This window comes from Neoarius graeffei, chromosome 16 (assembly GCF_027579695.1).
Source record: "Neoarius graeffei isolate fNeoGra1 chromosome 16, fNeoGra1.pri, whole genome shotgun sequence".
NCBI lineage: Eukaryota > Metazoa > Chordata > Actinopteri > Siluriformes > Ariidae > Neoarius > Neoarius graeffei.
Window position 1 is genome coordinate 41,983,086 of NC_083584.1, and position 23,654 is coordinate 42,006,739.

Consider the following 23,654-nt stretch of genomic DNA (forward strand, 5'->3'; position numbering starts at 1 on the left):
TATATATATATATATATATATAGTGGTGCTTGAAAGTTTGTGAACCTGTTAGAATTGTCTATATTTCTGCATAAATATGACCTAAAACATCATCAGATTTTCACACAAGTCCTAAAAGTAGATAAAGAGAGCCCAGTTAAACAAATGAGACCAAAATATTATACTTGGCCATTTATTTACTGAGGAAAATGAACCAATATTACATATTTGGGGCGGCACGGTGGTGTAGTGGTTAGCGCTGTCGCCTCACAGCAAGAAGGTCCTGGGTTCGAGCCCCGGGGCCGGCGAGGGCCTTTCTGTGTGGAGTTTGCATGTTCTCCCCGTGTCCGCGTGGGTTTCCTCCGGGTGCTCCGGTTTCCCCCACAGTCCAAAGACATGCAGGTTAGGTTAACTGGTGACTCTAAATTGACCGTAGGTGTGAATGAGAGTGTGAATGGTTGTCTGTGTCTATGTGTCAGCCCTGTGATGACCTGGCGACTTGTCCAGGGTGTACCCCGCCTTTTGCCCGTAGTCAGCTGGGATAGGCTCCAGCTTGCCTGCGACCCTGTAGAAGGATAAAGCGGCTAGAGATGATGAGATGAGATTACATATTTGTGAGTGGCAAAAGTATGTGAACCTTTGCTTTCAGTATCTGGTGTGACCCCCTTGTGCAGCAATAACTGCAACTAAATGTTTCTGGTAACTGTTGATCAGTCCTGCACACAAGCTTGGAGGAATTTTAGCCCATTCCTTCGTACAGAACAGCTTCAACTCTGGGATGCTGGTGGGTTTCCTCACATGAACTGATGTCCTTCCACAACATTTCGATTGGATTAAGGTCAGGACTTTGACTTGGCCATTCCAAAACATTAACTTTATTCTTCTTTAACCATTATTTGGTAGAACGACTTGTGTGCTTAGGGTCGTTGTCTTGCTGCATGACCCACCTTCTCTTGAGATTCAGTTCATGGACAGATGTCCTGACATTTTTCCTTTAGAATTCGCTGGTATAATTCAGAATTCATTGCTCCATCAATGACGGCAAGCCGTCCTGGCCCAGATGCAGCAAAACAGGCCCAAACCATGATACTACCACCACCATGTTTCACAGATGGGATAAGGTTCTTATGCTGGAATGCAGTGTTTTCCTTTCTCCAAACATAACATTTCTAATTTAAACCAAAAATTTCTATTTTGGTCTCATCCGTCCACAAAACATTTTTCCAATAGCCTTCTGGCTTCTCCACGTGATCTTTAGCAAACTGCAGACGAGCAGCAATGTTCTTTTTGGAGAGCAGTGGCTTTCTCCTTGCAACCCTGCCATGCACACCATTGTCGTTCAGTGTTCTCCTGAGTCAGTGGACTCATTAACATTAACCAATGTGAGAGAGGCCTTCAGTTGCTTAGAAGTTATCCTAGGGTCCTTTGTGACCTCACCAACTATTACACACCTTGCTCTTGGAGTGATCTTTCTTGGTCGACCACTCCTGGGGAGGGTAACAATGGTCTTGAATTTCCTTTATTTGTACACAGTCTGTCTGACTGTGGATTGGTGGAGTCCAAACTCTTTAGAGATGGTTTTGTAACCTTTTCCAGCCTGATGAGCATCAACAACACTTTTTCTGAGGTCCTCAGAAATCTCCTTTGTTCGTGCCATGATACACTTCCACCAACATGTGTTGTGAAGATCAGACTTTGATAGATCCCTGTTCTTTAAATAAAACAGGGTGCCCACTCACACCTGATTGTCATCCCATTGGTTGAAAACACCTGACTCGAATTTCACCTTCAAATTAACTGCTAATCCTAGAGGTTCACATATTTTTGCCACTCACAGATATGTAATATTGGTTAATTTTCCTCAATAAATAAATGGCCAAGTATAATATTTTTGTTTCATTTGTTTAACTGGGTTCTCTTTATCTATTTTTAGGACTTGTGTGAAAATCTGATGATGTTTTAGGTCATATTTATGCAGAAATATAGAAAATTCTAAAGGGTTCACAAACTTTCAAGCACCACTGTATATATCACCAATTTGATCACAAACCAAACAAACCTGGATTAAATTCTTGATTATAAAATGTATCCGTACAGTGCATCGCTATCTACTAGTGTCAGAATGAGCCAAAATCATTTCACTCTTCACAATTTCTGACGTCTACATGACAGGTTTAATATGTTTGATGTACTGAAATAGAGTGGTGAAAACACAGGCACTTTCCTTTTTTCTGGAACAACACAGTGAGTATTCTCGACTGGCTCAGTAGTGGGCCTGTTAAGCATAACAATTGTGCACAAAATGAAAAAAAGCATGAAACTTTCAGGGTTTGTTCTTGAAGGCATAAGCTTTAATTTGAGACGTGGAGGCATTCTCAGTTTGACCACTGGGGTCAGCTAGAAGTCATTGACCTCCATGATATCACATTTCTATGCATGAACTTAGAAAAGGCTGTATCTTAACATCTAAATGTGATGTAAATGTAAAATAAATGTGTTTTTCCATGTGCCTGGACATGAAAAAATCACATGTAATACTGATATTCCTCTTAGGTGTAACTTCAGGGGTCAGGTAGAGGTCATTGACCTTTGACATTTGAAGTTTCTATGCATGAAATTCTAGACGGGTGTATCTTAGGATCTAAATGTGATAGAAATGTGAAGTTAATGTGTATTTCCTTGTTTCTGACCATGAGAAACCCATTTTTGATACTGATATTACTCTTACAGGTCATCTCTGGGGTCAGCTAGAGGTCACTGACCTCCAGCATAATGCATTTCTATGCATAAAATTAGAAACGGGTGTACCTCAGGTTCTAAATGTGATAGAAATGTAAACTAAATTTGTATGTCTATGATTCTGTACATGAGAAACCCATTTTTGATACTGATATTCTGAGAGGTCAACATCATGGAGAACAGGCAAGGTTGGGAAACATCCCACATTTTGATAAATCTATATAAAAATCTCATGTGTTTTGGATTGCAAGAAACAATTCCATATGAATATGAACATGACAGAAATATACTTCAACTTGTCAGAAATTATACACTTTAACTAATCAAAAACTTGAACTACAATCAAAACTCTAAATGCAGTGTAAACAGTTGAACAGGTTCCATAAAGAACATTTTAAAATCACTATAGTATCTACATTTATTCTAAGGGCCTTGACCTTTGGGGATTACAATGTTGGCCTACAAATTGTAACTACAGAACACTGGAAAACAGAACACTGAAACAGAAACACTGAAAACAGAACACTGGAAAACCACACCCCTTGCCCCACTCTGAACCGCGGGAAAATAATGGGCTACACACAAAACATGAACATGAAAATTCCGTTGAATCTCTACCTCTGCTAGACTGACATATAGTTATTCCTGTGAATTTAGAATTGCCCTATCAATGTCCAACATTAAAATGACTGAAAATTAAACTACAATATACTGTATTCTTCAACAACTCTAGTGCAAATGAGAGCAAATGCTCCAAAACATTACTCACTTTGAAATTATCAATGGAAATGGGGCAACTGTGTTCAGCTTCTGACATAGTTTGTGACCACTGGAGATGTTTTACTCATCAGAAATGAGTTGCGTCATGTCCAGAAACATGGAATCATATATTTACTTTACATTTACAGTATTTCACATTTTAATCCAAAGATAGATTGTTTCTAATTTCATGCTTAGAAATGCATTATCGTGGAGGTCAGTGACCTCTAGCTGACCTCAGAGATGACTTATAAAAATGATACCAGTATTAGAAATTAGGTTATCATGGCCAGAAACATGGAAATACACATTTAGTTTACATTTCTATCACATTTAGAACCTAAGATACACCCGTTTCTAATTTCGTGCATAGATATGCATTATGCTGGAGGTCAGTGACCTCTAGCTGACCCCAGAGATGACCTGTAAGAGTAATACCAGTATTAAAAATGGGTTTCTCATGGTCAGAAACAAGGAAATACACATTAATTTCACATTTCTATCACATTTAGATCCTAAGATACACCCGTCTAGAATGTCATGCATAGAAACTTCAAATTTCAAAGGTCAATGACCTCTACCTGACCCCTGAAGTTACCCCTAAGAGGAATATCAGTATTATATGATTTTTTCATGCCCAGTAACATGGAAAAACACATTTATTTTATATTTACATCACATTTAGGTGTTAAAATACAGCCTTTTCTAATTTCATGCATAGAAATGTGCCATCATGGAGGTCAATGACCTCTAGCTGACCCCAGAGGTCAAACTGACAATGCCTCCACGTCTCAAATTAAAGCTTATGCCTTCAAGAACAAACTCTGAAAGTTTCATGCTTTTTTCATTTTGTGCACAATTCTTCTGATAATAAGAGCTTAACAGCCCCACTACAGCAGTTGAGAGTGGGAACGAACATGTGCAAGTGTGAAGGAGTACCCGTCACTACATTTGAGTATGTGCTCTGACTGCCAGACCAATGAGCCTGGCTCTTTGGTGTTGCGGTCAGGGTGCAGGTTTGGCATCCTGTACACCTGGGTTCAAGGCAGAATAAGGCGACTGTTCCCTCACTTCGCTACAGCAAACAAAACAAACCCACAAGTATGCAGTAGTTGCCAAATCACTTCTCTTAATTTGCATAAATTTGAACTGAATTGAGATCAAGTTTGATCCACTCAGTCGTGTCGCTTGCCTGTCTGTTTTGTGTCGTTAACAGCTGCTTCACCTACACTACTGTTCAAAAGTTTGGGGTCACTTTGAAATTTCCTTATTTTTGAAAGAAAAGCACTGTTCTTTTCAATGAAGATCACTTTAAACTAATCAGAAATGCACTCTATACATTGCTAATGTGGTAAATGACTATTCTAGCTAAATTCTACTAAGGCCCTGTCCACACGGCAACGGATTCAGGTGACTCCGATACAATTGTTTATCGTTTCGGCCTGGCATCCACATGGCACCGGCATTTTGGGTGCCCCAAAACGCAATCTTTTGAGAACGGGTTCCAGAGTGGAAAGATCTGGCAACTTTGCCGTTGCGAAGTCGTCTGGATGAGTAGAAAGGATTTGTTTACGATGACGTCGCAACCACATGACTGTCAGTGCTTCCCGCCGGGTAGAAGTGTAACGAACTCGATGCGAGTTGTCAACAAATCCTATAACTTGGTTCATGAAACGCGCTTACAAAATATTTTCACTGTGAATATTTATTGTGTAATGGTGCAAAGTGAGAGAGAGAGAGAGAGAGAGAGAGAGAGAGAGAGAGAGAGAGAGAATAGCCCTTAGGGCAGAGTCAATCCCGCCAGCAAAAATAGGGAAAAAAAGGAGCGATCTCACCTCTTCAGATGTTGGTTTAAGTCCTACAATACATTCCTCAAAAAGGGCGTAGAAGAACAAATTAATCCATCAACGTGTAGCATTCAATTTATTCCGGAGCATTAAAGACGCCGCCTTCCGCGTAGAATCATAAGTCATCCTCGCCGCCATATTAGATGGCTCAAAGCGGAGAATAAAGATGCCTCATTCATGTGCTGCGTTTAACTGTACCAACAGGTTTACCGTCCAAACGAGATCACATGGGATTACCTTTCACAGGTGAGACTGGAAAAATACTTTTCATTGTATTTGGTCATTATAATGTAATTTTACGAACAGATTTTTCTGACTTTGTGGTTAATATGAAGTCTCGCGCATAATAGTTTATGCGCATGCGTCCTTACTTCTTCTATTGTTCTGGTGTCTCCGAAGGGACCGTCTTACAGCGCCCCTAGAGGTGTGGCATGTGTATTGCATCGTTTTCAGCAAGTGTTGCGTTGCCATATGGACCTGATATTTTACTGATCGTTGCCCATGTGGACGCGATATTTTTTTTAAATAACATCTCGTTGCCGTTGTCGTGTGGATGTAGCCTAAATGTCTGGTTTTTGGTGCAATATCTCCATAGGTGTATAGAGGCCCATTTCCAGCAACTCTCACTCCAGTGTTCTAATGGTACAATGGGTTTGCTCATTGCCTCAGAAGGCTAATGGATGATTAGAAAACCCTTGTACAATCATGTTAGCATAGCTGAAAACAGTTGAGCTCTTTAGAGAAGCTATAAAACTGACCTTCCTTTGAGCAGATTGAGTTTCTGGAGCATCACATTTGTGGGGTCGATTAAATGCTCAAAATGGCCAGAAAAATGTCTTGACTATATTTTCTATTCATTTTACAACTTATGGTGGTAAATAAAAGTGTGACTTTTCATGGAAAACACAAAATTGTCTGGGTGACCCCAAACTTTTGAACGGTAGTGTACAGTCAGCAAAGATCACTGAAAACCTATGACTTCTGCTTCTTCCAGCGTGAACGCAGGGTTAAGAACGTAACCTTGGAGGCTAAAACCTAATCAAAGGCATTCAATTTGGTAAACAAACCCCTGGCTCAAACACCGGTGTGTGGAAAATGTGTACGGTAGCCAAACAAGTCTGCTTCAAATACAGAACCAGTGGGGAAAAAAAGTCCCTTCAGGAAACACTGCACAAGAAAATATAAATGATCTGGCATCAACCTGACTGGTCTGTCCTTCAAAGAGGGATGGAGGTGTGGTGGAGGAGAGGAGAGAGGGATGAGAAGGAGCAAAGCCTCAGCCAAGGAACAGGCTGCCAAGAGGCTCAGCTCTTGAACACACAATCAGCTTTCCGAGCTGAGAGAGAGCGCTCACCTGCAACGCTTCCAGGAAGCGAAAGGAGCCCAATCGTCGTCCTCGCGGCACCAGACAGAAGGTGGAGTTGTGAAGCATTTCACGGTAGTCATATCTGCAGAAAAGTGCACACACACATGCAAATTCACATGAGCCAAGAATTTCACCACCTCTATTCTTTTCATCCAACATCTTTATTAACCCCTTGGCCTACAGTGCAACTCCTTCCATTCATCCTTCCTTCTCTCTCTCACACACAAGCCCTTTTTACACAAATATTCCATATTATCAACATAAAGAAGGAATCTCGATATTCCGGCTTTAGTGATTTACACCAAACCAAATAAAGCTGCCATGAAGCCGTTCCAGTGTGTGTTTTTACACTGTGTGCTGTGTTCCGTAACCAGAGACGTGACATGTCACAACAGAGCGTTGATGTCTAGGGTGATGTACCTGCACGTTGGTAATATGACTACATCAAAAATACCAGCATTGCTTTCAAAATAACGGCAGGTGAACCGAGTGTTGAGGTGCTTGTGTTAGCTGTGCACATTTATACCGCTCTTCAAACACAAGCAATATTGCTGAGCATCATATGCAACATATAATCACTTCTGTTAAATAGTTCACATTTAAGGGACGCAACAGCTTCAATATATACAGTAGAACGTTTGTATCTTTTAGCTGAGCCGGCTTTTCTGAGAATAGTGTCACAGAAAACTGCGCTCACAAACAAACAAACACACACACACACACAGAGTGAGAGAGTTGTGCGAGCAACATGTTTGTAGATCAGAAATTATTTTTAGGAGAAAGTGAAGAGAAGTAGGAAGTGAAGGCAGAAAGGTGCACAGACACCTTAGACCTGAGAATATTAAGGTAAAAAATGTCACACCCCTGTCCCGCTGTGCCGGCTGTCCCTTTGACATAGAAATCGATACTGGCTGTCACTACCAATCATTCTGAGTCAAAGGCAGAACACCACAGACCCCCCCCCCCCCCCCCCCCCCGCCCTGTTCTGCATTCAAATATTTGATACAGAGGACGAGGTGGAATAAAGGAGTAAGATTCCTGCCTTGAACAGGCTGAGGGAAAGGGGCTTCAAGTGTGATTGGCTACCCAAACACAATCATCTGGCTCTTTGGGTAATGAGCTGCGTGACTCCAGCTTGCATAAGCCAAGCGTACACACACACACACACACACACACACACACACACACACACACACACACACACACACAAAATTACACTTTGCTACATCTCAGTCACACACACAGCACAGACGCCTTGAGAAGATATATATGTGTTTTCCATATCAAAGAGACAGAAAGTCATTTCTCTGCCACAGAGCTCAAGGGAGCAGCCGTGTCACAGATGGGTCCTTCTCACTTGCACACAGAAATGACAGGAAAATGTGCAGCCATATAGAGGCCAAAAGGTTAAAACAGTCAGTCAGTTGTCAGGTATGTAGAAAATGATTTGGAAGAATAAATTCAGGGGGAAGGTTAAGTCACGACAATTACACACCAGCCAGATGTCACCAGCATGCACATACACACGAGTCAGGAATTGTATCCCTACAAAGTGCAGTATATGATGAAAATTTTACAACAGCTGTGTATGTGCAGGCAGATTCCACATGGATACCCCCTCCCGAGCTGTCCGCATCTCACACCGACCCCGAAACACCCCCCGGCTGTCCGCATCTCACGCCAACCCCGACCCCCCCCCCGTCCGCATCTCACGTCGACCCCAAAACCCCCCCCGGCTGTCCGCATCTCACGCCAACCCCGAACCCCCCCCCGCATCTCACGTCGACCCCAAAACCCCCCCTGGCTGTCCGCGTCTCACGCCAACCCCAAAACCCCCCCCGGCTGTCCGCGTCTCACGTCGACCCCTAAACACACACACACACCAGCTGTCCGCGTCTCACATCAACTACGAAACACCCCTCTCCCCCAGCTGTCCACGTCTCACACCGACCCTGAACACTCCAGCTTTTTGACGTCTCACACCAATCCTCAAACGCTCTGGCTGTCCGCGTCTCACACCCATCCCTAAACACTACAGCTGTCTGCGTCTCACACACCCCAGCTGTCTGCGTCTCACACCAATCCCCAAATGATCCGGGTGTCCATGTCTCACACCGATCCCCAAACACTCCAGCTGTCTGCATCTCCCACCAACCCCAAACACTCTAGCCGTCCCCATCTCACCCCAACCCCAAACCCTCCCGGCTGTCCATGTCTCACACTGACACCCCCCCCGGGTGTCTGAGTCTCACACTGACCTCAAACACCCCGGCTATCCGTCTCTCTCACTGACCCCAAACCCCCCAGCTGTCCATGTCCTCACCTTGATCTTACTGTTATCAGAATTTCTTTTAGGTCATATCCATCATACCAAAAATGCAAGGATCTCCACACCCCTCAACCCTGCTAAATTTTAGATCTGTGGGAAGCTCAATACAGATAACGAACTCTTAAACAGAAGGAACCTAAACCTGCAAAAGAAGACGTTTGCAAAACTGCATAAATTCATGGAGTTTGGGGGCCTGAGCGCTTGTGTAACTAATAGAAAAAAACCCCATTAAATTAGAGCCAAAATTAAAAATCCCCAACAGATTACTTAATATATAATGATGCTGATGAAACACCAGAGAACAGAGTATTAGGCTTTTTGTTGGGGTCTACATTTCTGTTTGCACTTTTTTCCATGACCTTACAGAAATGAACCAAAGCTCATTAAAGCCCAGTCTTTAGGTTAACTGCAATCTACGTTGTACTGAACTCCATTCAGAGAGTAAAGCACAGCAGCGACATACAATTGGCTGTGTTTTTAAAATCCCAGTTGATTTCTCCCTTTTATATGTTGCTTATAGAATCTCTCTCTAAAAGAACGCACCTTTCCCGTCAGAATTCATACAAAGCCTGTCTGGGAAAGAATCCAAAGTGGTGCTGCTTCTGAATCAGGACAATCAGGCCAAGCTCCAGCGAGTCTACAATCCCCTCCTCTCTGTGCTCGATGACGAACACAACTGTGTGGTTATATCTGTCCAAATGAATTCAATCTGTAATAAATACATACAGTCTCATCTTACAGTACGTATACATAGTATTCACACGTGGTCTAATAACAAACAAACTGCAGCTCTAAAGGAAACACCATTCACAACTAGAGCTAGCATGTTTACCACAAAGATGCTGTTCCCTTTTTTAATCTTTAAAATGTCTAAAGAACTTTTATGCCATATAAATATTAGCAGCTCAGTGATGAAACTTGGCTTAAGCAATGTGGAGCCAATACAAACAAACAAAAAAGCCTAAAGTGAGAGAGCAAATCTACTAAATGCAATCTGCGAAGCACCAGCATTCTGAATAATCCAGTTGTTTTCTTGATGCAATTTACCACTAAGCAATACGAGACGTGCAAGATTCTGGACTCTATCTTGGCACCTCAGACTGATTTTAAAACTCACAAGAAAATGAACTGGCATCACTGGTCTAATAATACGAGAGAGGCAGAAATATAGTCCCTGCTCCTTCAGCCTACAGCCAGGAACCGTTCCAGACCACGTCAAAAGCTCGCCATTAAAAGGAGATGTTTTCTGGCACTGCTTTATCCGAATGTGAAATAATTTCTACCAGTTATGAAAAGGAGAGAATGCAAAACGTGTAGTACATTGGAGATTCCATCTGTCTTCCACACACCAGCCAGTACAAGAGGGTTTCAAAGAGCTGGGGAGATTAGCAGTGACTAGCGGGACTAACCATCATGTTTCATAGTGACTGGACCATTAGCAACTGGAGCTCATTAGCTAGAGCTTCCTCAGGCCCTGCACCTCTCAGCGAACAACACAATACCCATGACGTCAACGTGAGTGAGTTATAGCTATGCTAACAGGATTCTCTGATCAGGATCAGCAACGTGATCATCATCATCATCATCATCATCATCATCCCTGACAGTGAATGTCATTGTGTCTATTACTTATGAATTCCTACTATTAATTAATAAATATTCCAAAAGATTAGTTTGTCTTGCATTTTTAGCAAAACAAGACTTTCAGTTCCTTCCAGTGCACTGTGTGAAGGAGTGAAGTGACAAAGTGACATGTGCACTCCCTCAAGGCATATTAACACTCCACTGGCCTGTTTATGAATCGAGGGAGAGTGTTGTGGATGTGACATCTGAACTCATATTGACCTGCACAAACCTAACATTTCTGATCATGTCACTGTTCATAAAGAACATAACATTCAAAAGAAAGCCACTGATTTACAGATACATGTACATACAAATGCAGATAAAGAGTCACCTTACATGGACTGTATTTTTAATCCAAGATTGAGATTTAATATACTAGGCATATAACGATATATCATGCGATGATAAATCATGATACAAATTTATTTAACAATTCGAACTGATGAAATAAAAGATGAATCGTGATTAGTATCAGACTGTGTAATCTTAGTTTTTCTTTGCTGTAACTGCGTTGTTTGGACAACAGAGGGCACAATAAGGTATAATAGCGGGAATGCACGTGACTTCACTGTGAGCGGAAGCAACACAGTTCTAATGATGCGAAAACACAGAACAGTCTAAACTGGGAAAGAGCTGTTTGTACAAATAGATTTAACAAGAAATCAGATCTCTTTTTACAGACTGCTGAATGATAAAGGGAAGCAAATGGAGGAAGTACACATGTTCAATAAAGTTTATTAAGAAAAGGCCTATTTGTTATTGATGTTTTTAATTTTTAATAAAAGGAATATTTTAATTAATAGGCTATTATATTTTGCTCCAACCTTTACAAATGTGGGTAAATAATTAGTTATTAAGAAAATTAAACAAAAGGTTTTTTTTATTTAACAAAAGAAAGTTGATAAAGAACAGGAAACTAAAATGTTGCATTTTTTAATACAATTTTTCTTTCTTTCTTTCTTTCTTTCTTTCTTTCTTTATTGAAAATACTGTGGGGAAAACTGAAACGTGAACCCAATATCAAGAATTGAATCGTTACGCACATATTAAGTACAAAAGGGATTAATCGGTTTTAGATCAGTTAATATACAGACAGTACTTGGTTAAACTTCTAACACTAACCATACAAGAGCGGCGGCTACAATTATCGACACCTTAATGATCTTTTGGCCATCGCACAAATAGAAAAGAGAGAGAGTTTCAATACGTAAATTGTGCATGAATAATTACTCAAACTTCCCCTGGAAAAAAACGAGTTGATTCCCGATTACTTAGCGTATCAGATCATGTGACACCATTCCACAAGTATTGACACCTTTGTCCGCATTTATCGACACCGTTCCACAATTATCAACACCCAGATGATTATTTATTTTTTAAAAAATCATCGGTATGTGGTATTAAGTTAACAAAACATAGTTTTTATTTAAAATTTGTATTATATAGACTTATATTTAGTACAAAATATCTTTTATATAAATATATGGATGTCGGTGCTTACGTAAATGAGGAAGTAATTCTAATGTTTGTAACCAAATGAACTGATCATGTTTAACCTGTGTCAGAAAATCTTTTTGTTCCACTTTCTAAGTATATTCGTAGATCACACCTTGTTAATCATTCACTGTTGTTTGTATTAATTTCTAGTTTTGTAGTTTACCAATAAATGTTAACAGGCAATTGATATTGTAACCACATGAAAATTCAGGTCAAAGGTCACAGGTCATTCCTCAAGCCAAATTATAAAATGTCTACTGATATTGTAATATGTGGTTGATATTTACAACAAACTGCAAAAAATATTTTCTGAATGGAATAGAAAAATCTGACTATTTCAAGCATGTAATTTTTTATATGCTCAGAATTTAATTCTGGTCTAATTGTATTTAATGCAATAGGATTCCAAATACTCTATAAGCATTCCATTCTGTTATGAATCAAAAATATATATATAAATCACAGCACTTTTATTTTTTTTAAAGTACTTCATCTACTTCAACAATGTTATACAAAGATCGATACATAACAGTTGTAAATGTCAATTAATTCCACAGGGTGTCGATAATGGTGGAGACCAGTGAAAGTGATCGCTATTATCAACACATCACGCGACTTCTCAAACGCGCGTTTAGATACAAAACAGCGACTGTCAAATGAAAGAGTAAGAAACAAAGTAGGTTTTGACAAGGATATCATGAAATATCTGAATTTGATAAGTAAAAACATGTCCATGATTGTGGCAACAGGGGCGTGGCCAAGCAGCAGTTTGTGAATGGAGGGCGGGGTCAGGGAAGGTAAGTGGCCAAGTCATTACACCTGGTGTCAATTAATGTGGGTGCGTGTGTTTGTTACAGGGATGGAGCATAAAAGGAGGGGGAAAGCAGGAAAGAGCGGACTCCCGACCTGAATGCATGTGGGACTGAGTGAGGCTTGTCAAATAAACTGTTGGCTGACACAGCTTACTGAATTCAACTTGCGTCTTTATTCACTACTCACATGAATCTTACATGTACGAACTTTCTTCCCGTAGTGCGAACCCTCGCGTTGTTTCCTGTATAGTCAGTTGACTATGTAATGCACCATTTAACATTACTGATACCTTGACATCTCCCCCTCAAATTATTTTACTTCTAGAACATGGGGTCACAACATTAAGTTTAGTAATAGTAAACCTTATTTCCTATTGGTCTTGACACCTTAATAAGAATCAACCCTTTTTTCACTTGTCTTTTACATAACTCAAATTTTAAGCTACTTCTCAGATTACATCAAAATGTAAACCATAACACAAACTAAAACTTAACTTCAATGTTATCTGAGTTACTTAACTAAATGTCCATTCTTTTCACAGGTCTACTAACTCTACCAAACCTGGTCACTGTCAGTCCTTCAGGTGTTACTCTAGGACTATTACCTTTACTCTCACACAGTCCCTGGTCAGAGCCTTGCTGGGGTATTTCTTTCTCTGGCTCTGTGGCTGACTGCCCAGTGTCTGTGTTCTCTTCTTCTGTCATCTTGTTGAAGATGTCGCCTATTTCTCCTCATCTCTCCTCCTCCTGGCGACTTCACCTGGTATGAGCGTGGCGTACCACACTCCTGCAACACGGATGATCGGCCTTTCCACACCTTCTCCCCATCCAGCTTGGACAGGACCTGGTCACCTGTGTGTAAGGGTGGTAAGTCCCTTGCTCCATGTCTCCGGTTATAGTAGAATGCTTGTTGTCGTTTGGCTTCTTCATCTCAGCGACAGATGAGGTCTTGGTTCGGCTGCCTTGGAAGCAGGTTTTTCTTTAGGGACGGCAGTGTTGTGCGAATCTTACGCCCCATGAGCATTTCTGCCGGGCTCACTCCAGTTGACGTGGTTGGCGTGGCGCGGTAGCTCATTAAAGCCAATAGGGGGTCGGCTTGCTTGAGTATGCGTTTGGCAGTTTGCACTGCGCGCTCCGCGTGCCCGTTGCCTTGTGGGTTGTGCGGACTGGATGTGGTCAAGCATCAAGCGCTGACTGCCCTCCGGAAGGACCAAGAACAACACTTTTTGAAGCCTTGATGCTGGCCCAGCGGGAAGATCACCAGGCGTTCCGGCATCTGCTGGCATTGGCAGGGGTGTCCAACATTACCACCACGGACTTCCCTCACGTCACCCTCATGAAAATGGGCCCACATGATGAGCCCGAAGCCTTCATCGCTGTCTTCGAGCAAGCGGCCCAAGCGTGGGGGTGGCCAATCGAGCAGCGCATGGCTCGCCTCCTCTTGCTCCTCACAGGCGAGGCGCAGCTCACAGCACAGCAGCTCCCTGCTGACAGCCGACTCAACTACTCCGACCTCAAGAGGGCCATTTTGCAGCGGGTCGGCCACTCCCCAGAACAACATCGCCAGCGGTTTCGGAAGCTGATACTGGAGGAGGTCGGCCGGCCGTTTGCATTTGGCCAACAACTCCGGGATGCCTGCCAACGGTGCCTGAGGGGTGGAAGATGGAGACGCCGACAGGATCATTGGCCTGGTGGCACTGGAACAGTTAATCTCTCGGCTTCCAGAAGGAACAGCGGAATGGGTCCAGCGTCACCACCCGGCGTCGCTCCAGCGAGCCACTGAGTTGGCGGAGGACCATCTGGCAGCAGTTCTGATGACAGGTGGATGAGGCAAAGGCCCCTCTCCTCATTTCTCTTCTCTCCCCCTCTGTCTCCTCTCCCTCTCACCCCATTCCCCCACCGTGAAGGCGGGGGCCGACTCCTCCCCAGCCAGCCCATCGCACCCAGGGTGTCCTCCCGTCTCCCTCTTCCGTGTCTGTATCCTTCCCCTCTCAGGTGAGTGACACCTGTAACACCAGTGCAGAGGGAAAGACTGGGCCGGTATGCTGGCGCGGCGGGGAGCCAGAGTGTCTCCAGAATCAGGGCTCCGCAAGAGAGGTGGAGGCAGTGATCCAAATCCCCGACGCGCTAGAGACCGCCCCCGATCAGGCCAGAATGTATCGCATACCGGTAAGTGTTCAAGGGAATACATATCACGCTTTGGTGGATTCTGGTTGTAATCAGACCTCAATTCACCAATGCCTGGTACAAGGTGAGGCATTGGGGAGAGCACAAGCAGTGAAAGTGTTGTGTGTGCATGGGAATGTTCACAATTATCCCTTAGTGTCCGTCTGTATTCTATTCCAGGGCCAAATGCATAAAGGCGGCGGTTAATCCTCATCTCACCCACTCGTTGATTTTGGGTACTGATTGGCCAGGGTTTAAAAAGCTGATGGAATATTTAACACGTAGTAGGTCCTGCACTAATAGGTCATGGGAAGATCCCGGTGTGGCATTGACTAGAGAAGCTGTCACAGAGCCGTCTACGTCAGCACTGCGTCAGAGTGAGGAGCAGCCCGCTCCTCCTCCCTCTCTCAGGGATTCCCTTGAGGATTTCCCATTAGAGCAGTCGTGAGACGAGACTCTGCGGCATGCATTTGACCAAGTGAGAGTAATCGATGGTCAAACTCTTCAACCAAGCGTGACACCGGCCTTCCCTTATTTTTCCATTATTAAAGATATATATGGATCGCTTTTCAGCCTCGCTCACTCCCACATGCACATGCATTCAGGTCGGGAGTCCGCCCTCTTCCCTGCTTTCCCCCTCCTTTTATGCTCCATCCCTGTAACAAACACACACACCCACATTAATTGACACCAGGTGTAATGACTTAGCCACTTACCTTCCCTGACCCCGCCCTCCATTCACAAACTGCTGCTTGGCCACGCCCTTATTGCCACAATGATCTTTCCACCATGCTTACCTGCGATGATACCATCCGGGTTTTCCTCAAATTGCTGATGGCGCTAAAAAAAAATTCCATCTCCGGTAATGAGCCGTGTCATGAGACGACAAGATCAAAGGGTGAGGGGGGTCTTCCGGTTGATTAATTAACCAATAAAAACTGTTGTAACTGAAACTCACCTTTGTAAAAAATTATTTATTTTTATTGGTAAATCTGAAAAGGTGTCGATAATTATGGACTGTTGATAATTGTAGCCGCCGCTCTAATTACTGTTTTGAGAAAGTAATCAACATTAACATTATCACTAACAATAGCTGGTTAGCTTTTTGCTAAGCTACTTGCTATTGCCTGCCTGCTGTTGTTTCTGTGCTACAATTTCAGTCAAAAATGTTGCCTGAATGTTTGCTGATGATAGTTGAACAGAACCAATCATTACTCAGGACTGTAACTGCAACTGTAACTGTGAAAGTGCACTTAAAGAAGCTTTTTCTGAGCTTTCCATTCTCTGACAAAGCAAACAAGAGAGAAACTTTTTGTTGAGGTGTCCATGTTTTTTATTTTTTATTCCACTTTACACACTGAATGGCCCTGAGGTGAGAAAAGACTATTACAACTTGCAAATTACCACTTACAAAGTACCATGAACACAGTGTAAGAATAACCTACAAATGAACTGAAGAACAGATGTCTCCATTTACTGTGCTGAAACTCATCACTGACAACAGAGATGTTTTACAAAAACAAACATACACTTTGTGAAAAGGTGGCACACAGTGACAAACAGCGTACAGTATTTCTGCTTAAAGTCAAAGCCCTTCCCGCGCCATGTGGCGGCGCCGATCTCTGTAGCCCTCGACCTCTTGCCTGTTACATAGCTAGGGTTACAGTGGGGGGCTAGTCCTCTGGTAACCACAAGAGTTTAACTCCCCACTTGCATCTGTATTGCAGCGTGCCTTGCCAGATGGTAGCAGGTACCATTTTTATAATGATCTTTGGTATGACCCAACCGTGAATAGAACTCACGAGCTCCCAATCGAGAGGCGGACATGCTAACCACTAGCCGGTACCAGTATTTCTGCTTACTATCATATTAACATCTGGACCAGATCATTGAGGAGATCAGAATGCTTAGACTTGCATTTTATTCAGTTGTGATGTGCAAGACAGATGTGTTTCAAAGCGCATGCCAAATCCAAATGGTGAGAGAGTCGAGGTAATTTGGAACATGACAACACATGTTTCACTGAGGTGGCTCTGGTTCTACATGAGGAACGTGCATGGGCATTTCAGTCACTTTCATCTGAGATCACACAGTTCCACAGCTGGGGTGTTACTAAAAGGTCAAATCACACACACACACACACACACTTAAGACCAAGATTGTGCAGTCTTAGTCATCACCCTTCATTTCTGACTTAAAGAAAACTAAAAAAAGCAAGTGTCTTAAGAGCATTTTATTCTGAAGCCATCATTGAGAGCATGATGGAAATTTTAATCCCAGTTAGACAAATACACACTCAGGTTATGTAAACACTTTGCCTCATTGCACGCCCATGTGTACAACACAGGTGTCTTAAGATGATGTGTCGGTGTTTTAGATACATGCACATCAGAAATACTGGACATAGTCTGCAGGCTACATGGCGTGTGTGTATATTATATTTTATGTGAATATGTGTGAGAGAGAGAGAGAGAGAGAGAGAGAAAATATTACACAGTGGTGCAAAGATATGAATTTTATCTTGGAGTAGTGAATGTATATATCGCGAGTGAGTGAAGCAAATAAGTGAAAATATTTTCAGCATGAGACGATAAACTTCATATCTTCGCGCCACCGTGTAATGTTCTTTATATTATATGGACACATCCACAAAAAATACACAAGTTAAAGGGGAACTGAAGTCATTTTTAAACTTGCTATATTTCTTAATTAACATGTTATTCAATTACGTTTTCAGTTTTAGTAACCTTAGATCGTGACTCATATTGGCAACTAACTGCAATTAAATATTATACTTATCGGCCTATTCGGTTTTTAGCCATATTGAATTTAATTCGTTTGGTCCACGGCAGGCGTCGCTTATCCGTGCGATCTTTACGAGACTTGTGCGAGACTTTGAAACATGAAGTGTCAGCCAGGTGTCAGTGCTGCCATTTTGAAAACTGTTTTCCAAACGAAATATTGCACAAAAACAAGTTTAAATGACAATTACTGCCTACTTTTTTCAAACTTTCCTGATTGCTATCAAAACAAACAAAACTTCCAGCTTGATTACATCAGCATTTGAAAGAGGGCGTGCGCGTCTTTTGACAACATTAGCAGATGTTGGTCACTTTGATTTCCGCTGTACGTTTTACTTCCGCCTTACGATGTCTCGCACAGGTCTCAAAGAATCTCATTTACGGCCATTGCTTTGACATGTGGACTGATACATAGCATATTTCAAACACTCAGAACTTGCTATAGCAGTGACAAAATAGCTATCAAAAATGCATTCCTATATTTAATAAAAGGAGATATAGAATTTTGATAATAAAAAAAATTGCCTTCAGTTCTCCTTTAATCAAAAGAATTTTAATTTTGAACCGGTTCGCCATTTTGACAATGTGCATCTAGTCAGCGGGAAAACACTGGGTGTGATGTCATCGGAGTGAAATATTGGGAAATATTATACATTCAGAACACTTTTTCAATGGAATAATAATGTTCTATACCCTTCTAGCAGGTTTCATTCGCTTGGTTTGATAGTATGCAGTACTGTTAGCATATCACTTATCCTACGTGTATTATGTCACTCTACCCAATGGAGAATGAGGGTTGAATATGGTTTACGATATTGCATGGTTGTCAAGACAACATGATGTCACATATCAGAGCTGATGCGAATATTCAGTGGCAAAGTTTTCTGCTGTGCATGTGCAGAATCATTTATTTGTTCGTCAGGAAAGAGAAAGACACGTTGAACACCTGGAAGGCTACCAAAACTTTATTAGGTATTCTTTATGCATATTTAAAAGCAGTGGTGAACGGTTACTATTAGAGCTGGGACTTCAGCTCAGCCAAAACTTAGCTAGACACCAAAAAGGCAACAGGGCAAAGGATTTTGCAAGGGATTAGCGGCAAGCTGCTAGGTCGCTCCGTTGTGTGTAGTTGTCAATGTTGATTTTAAATGTAACTCAGTAAATTACACAGGGAAATGAATACTTAAGTCTGAGTGAAAAATACTGTAGTGGGTGTGTGTGGAAGAAAAGTCTTTAGACAGAAATCTTACTTTCTCAGTCGTTAGCCTGTGCTACTTGCTCTCGATAGCACTGGCTTGACCGCTTTATTAGCATTCGCTAACACTACTGATGAACACTGCACTGGCTGGAAGGTTACTTCACTGCAACACTAACAGCGTCGACTCGCGGTTAAGCTCGTGTTGGACTTCGAGAAGGTCTATGGCAATAAACTTTTGGTCCCTCCCACTATAAATCAGAATCTGATTGGTTAATTCATCTGTCACTTCCTACATAAACATACACTGCCATGGCCTTCTGTCCCGGCAATGAAATCCTAACCAATGAGTGAGCCAGCTCTAAACTCTTCTCAGCCTAGAGGCAACAAACAAAAAAATCTCATTGGATAACTCAATTATAATGTTTTCAGGACAGTAACCCTTTCATTTCTGAAGCAAATTTTATAGAAAATGAAGCCGAATTAGAAGAGAATAATTCTAATGAAATTATGAAAGAAATTAAAGATAACATTTGAAATGCTGATATGTTTGGACCTTCTCTGAAGGCCCAGACGATTCCCCTCTGTTGACAAGAGAAAAACATACAAACGGACATCAAAAAACTGGAAAAGAGAGTGTGTCTGTATAATAATAATAATGGCTTTTTTGTAATGGTATATCAGATGTATTCCATTTAGCTAGCATGATATCAAACTCGTTTTGACTTGTTGAATATCATGCTAGCTGAATGGAATATATCTGATATACCACTCAACATTATGTAAATATGTCACTCAGATCCACAATATATTTCGTAAGAAAAATTAGAGGTTTTCAACACGAGAAGATAAACTTCATATCTTCAAGCCAACGTGTGATTTTCTTTTTATTATAAAGACAGATTCACAAACAAAAAGTACCCAAATTTAATAAAACTATTCATCGATTTCCTCACAAGTAAAGACATTTTTCAACATGTCCGTTACTCCATGTCCCGGATGTAATTTGTCTGAAAAATATGAGTGGCGTATCTCCCAGTAAAACACTCGTGCTTATGTAATTAATTAATTAATACTGCACAATACAGGAGGCAGTTAATTTGTTAGTGAATCATCAGTAGACTTCAAGAACAAGGCGCAAGCAGAGAGGAGATGAATCAAATGCTGCATTGGAGTAACGTGTAGTGCAAATGTGAATGCAAGACCGTTTGAAGGCTGCAGGTTTGCTTGACGCATCACTGAACATCATGTCTTGTTTGGGTTTGGTGTGTGAAAGCTATGCATTTTATTTGTTCCCAGCCTTGTTCTGAAATTTTGCTCCAACACACCTGATCCAACTCCTCAGGTCATCAACAGACCTTTCCAGAGTCCATACGAGTGTACTGAAGCACCACACGCATACACGCACACACACGTGGGGGATCGAGTCTGCTGATCTATAAGCTATTTGACAGAATAAAATGATATCACTATCCAGGTAAATGCAAGCTGTTCTAAAACCCTGCATGTTCCCTGAGGTTCTATGAGACAACTCGGGAGCGCCAGAGGTTGCGAAAGCCTTTGCAATGGCACAGAAAGGTGGGTACAGCACCATCTGCTCCTGTGAGAACCCCCAAAAGGTGAGCAAACACTCTTAATTAACTCATTTACTTGCAAACACATTCTAATTTATTCCATCTAAAGAGTAAATGCACAATAACTCCACACCATATGCGCCTCTGACACAGAACAGTGTGAGGGCGAGAGCACGCCTGCTCCTAAAATTAGATAAATGAATGAATCGATCTTGGCTGATGTGGGCAGAAGGGGGTTTGAGGAACAGCAAAGCTTAGAATCAAAACTCACTCACTATCATAGTGGGGTGCCTCAAGCCAGAGACTGAATCGATTCGCAGCGTACATCTTCTGCATGACCATAACGACAATGACTTAAACGTAAAACAATTTAATTTCAGAAAAGGGAGAGACAGACAGTACGTGTGCAAGATAAACACATACTGGGAGAGGAAAATTTATTTCATTCATTCTTCTGGCATAAAGAAATAGAAATAGTACAAATATTACGGATCTGTCATGACCTGGGGTTGGCCGGGGTTAGCCTGCGTCCCTAATGGCGCCCCTAGAAAGGGCCTTTTGAGGGACCAGGATACATGATCCAGGTGTGGCTCTCAGTACTGGCTCACATGACACACCTGGAGGAGACCTAGAAGAGACATGGCGAAGGAGCAAGAACTTTAGGGCGCACTATGATCCTGCAGAACAAAAGGCTCTGGAGCTTTTTGAAGGCATGGCTTCTCCTGACACCTGCTTCGTCAGATTGCCTTGGGAGGAGCTTTGATGGAAAGGCCAAGGCTTTCTGTAAACATGAGACTTCACGTCATCCTTGACGAGTGATTCTGCTTAAAGGAAAAACGACTCACCTAGACTAAATGTGCTTGGCAAAAGCCATCTCTTGTTTCTGCCAAAGTTTCCCATGAATTTATACATGATTTCAGTCTGATCTACAGACTATATTTCTACATTTATATTATTAAGCTATATTCGTCATCCAGCACAAAACTAGAGGAAATGGGTAGAGATGGTTAAGTAAGAAAGGTTTCCCCCCCACTGTGAAGACTAATAAAAGGTGCAAGAATACAAAACCAAGTAATATGTTTAAAAAAAAAAAGATCATAAAAACTCTCCAGCCAGCACATGTGAATTTCCACTAAAGAACTTTAACACTAGGAAAATTCTATAAAACCTGTGTGTGTGTGTGTGTGTGTGTGTGCTTTCAAAGTTAACAGTTACCGTGAGGCGAAGCTCCATACTTAAAGGAGATACACAGAGCCATGGCCTCACTTTGTTTATAAATGCCTTGAGACCTCAAGAATGGCATAGGAATAGTTTTAAGCGTTAACAATAAATCTAATATAGTAATTAAAGTGATTCATATAGGTAGCGGTCTGAGTGAATGACCTTGACATCTGTGATGTCACAGTGGGAAGTCTATCGGTCTCATCACCATTTCTGCTATACTAAAACACAGAGCTGACTGCAACTCCGATCCTCCATTTTGAACTAATTTATCGCCGTGCCATGTAGATGTGTTGCTGGCGGGTGCAACAACATGACAGAAGGTGGATTTATGTTGCATTCATGGCCCAAGAATGTTCAAACTGCAAAGATTTGGATGTGTTTTGCGAGAAATTCATGGATTGGGCGCCTACGAAGTGGTCTCTCCTCTGCACATTTTACAAAACCTCTGATCTGTTGAGGAGCGTTGGCTATAAGCCCGTATTGAGAGAGGGTGCAGTACCAACAAGTAAAGGAAAAGAAAACGACAAGGAAAGTAAGTTCAGTTGCACCAGTTCTCCCGGAGTGTGAGCTGAGCAGTAATGGTGGAGTACTGAGTATGGAGAAAATGGAGAATGAGTGGACCAGTTGTCAGATTTCTCCGCTGGATATGCTCCCCCCCACTGGATATGCTTGCCCCAGCAATAACATCTTGCCCTTGCGTGGAAAAAGTGAATGAACAAAGAACTGAAAGTCAGGTTGTTTCAAAACAATCGGCCACAAGATCGGCTTTCAAGAAGCGAGAACACAGACGGGTAAGATATGACTCTAGTTTGGTTACATCACAAAAACAACACTCGTTTAGCTGCATTTAGATTAATACATGTAACTTGTATTGTGTGTTTAAGTTACTGGTATAAGATTATTCAATTTGCTTCAGAATATGATTGTCTCAGTTCATCTGATTATTTAATTAGCCTTTTACATTTTATCAGTGAAAATGCATGCATGTACATGTACGTTGCATAAGTTATAACGCCTATCCTGTTTTAATGAGAGTCACGTGAGACTCTCAGTTCAATTCCATCCAATTCTCTAGACAGCTTTGTTCTCTGGCTTTATTTCATAAGGTGGGGGCCTCCGTGGCCGACGTGTTACTATCGGATTCACTTTCCAATGGTTTGAACTGATACGGTTTTATGTGTATAGCAGTAGCATGTACACACGTTTCAATTTCAGGACAATCACAATCACATGTATCTGAGGAATCCGAAGAATCTCCAATAAATCTGAACAAAGAGGCCATTGCAACCACTCTCGCCTGCCGAGTCTGGCTTTGGTCTATAGCACCGGTTCCTGCTGTGACATCACGCACTCAGGGCTGGCTGGCTCAGCGGGGCAGCTCGAATGCCAACTTTGCGGTCGATTTTAACTTTCAAAAATATATATATATTTTTTAATTCCCATTTATGCAGTATACAAGAGTCAAGGATGGAGATACTATCCACTCAGAAATGTATTTAAAAATAAAGGTTCTGTGTATCTCTTTTAAGAGAATATGATAACACATCAACCTGATTTTTGATGGCTTTTCCAACCGTACGATATCCGTATGCATGAATGACGTGTGTACCACCACAGGGAACCTGATCATAAGTGCAAGGCAACGCATCTCAAACACTTGACCACTGGACAACGAAATTTGTACATTTACTTCCATAAGACAGATGGGTTTTTAATCAAGTGCTTATTTTTAATTCACTT

At 41.8% G+C, this 23,654-nt stretch overlaps 1 protein-coding gene across 2 annotated transcripts in view; it reads right to left on the reverse strand.

The window, feature by feature from the left end:
* Positions 1 to 23,654, reverse strand: part of ext1b (exostosin glycosyltransferase 1b) — a 145,720-nt gene that overhangs the window by 31,308 nt on the left and 90,758 nt on the right. For both annotated transcript variants that reach the window (XM_060942976.1, XM_060942975.1), the window contains exon 2: positions 6,679 to 6,772. In XM_060942976.1, the coding sequence (XP_060798959.1) occupies positions 6,679 to 6,772 (94 nt within the window). The remainder of the gene's footprint in view (positions 1 to 6,678; positions 6,773 to 23,654) is intronic.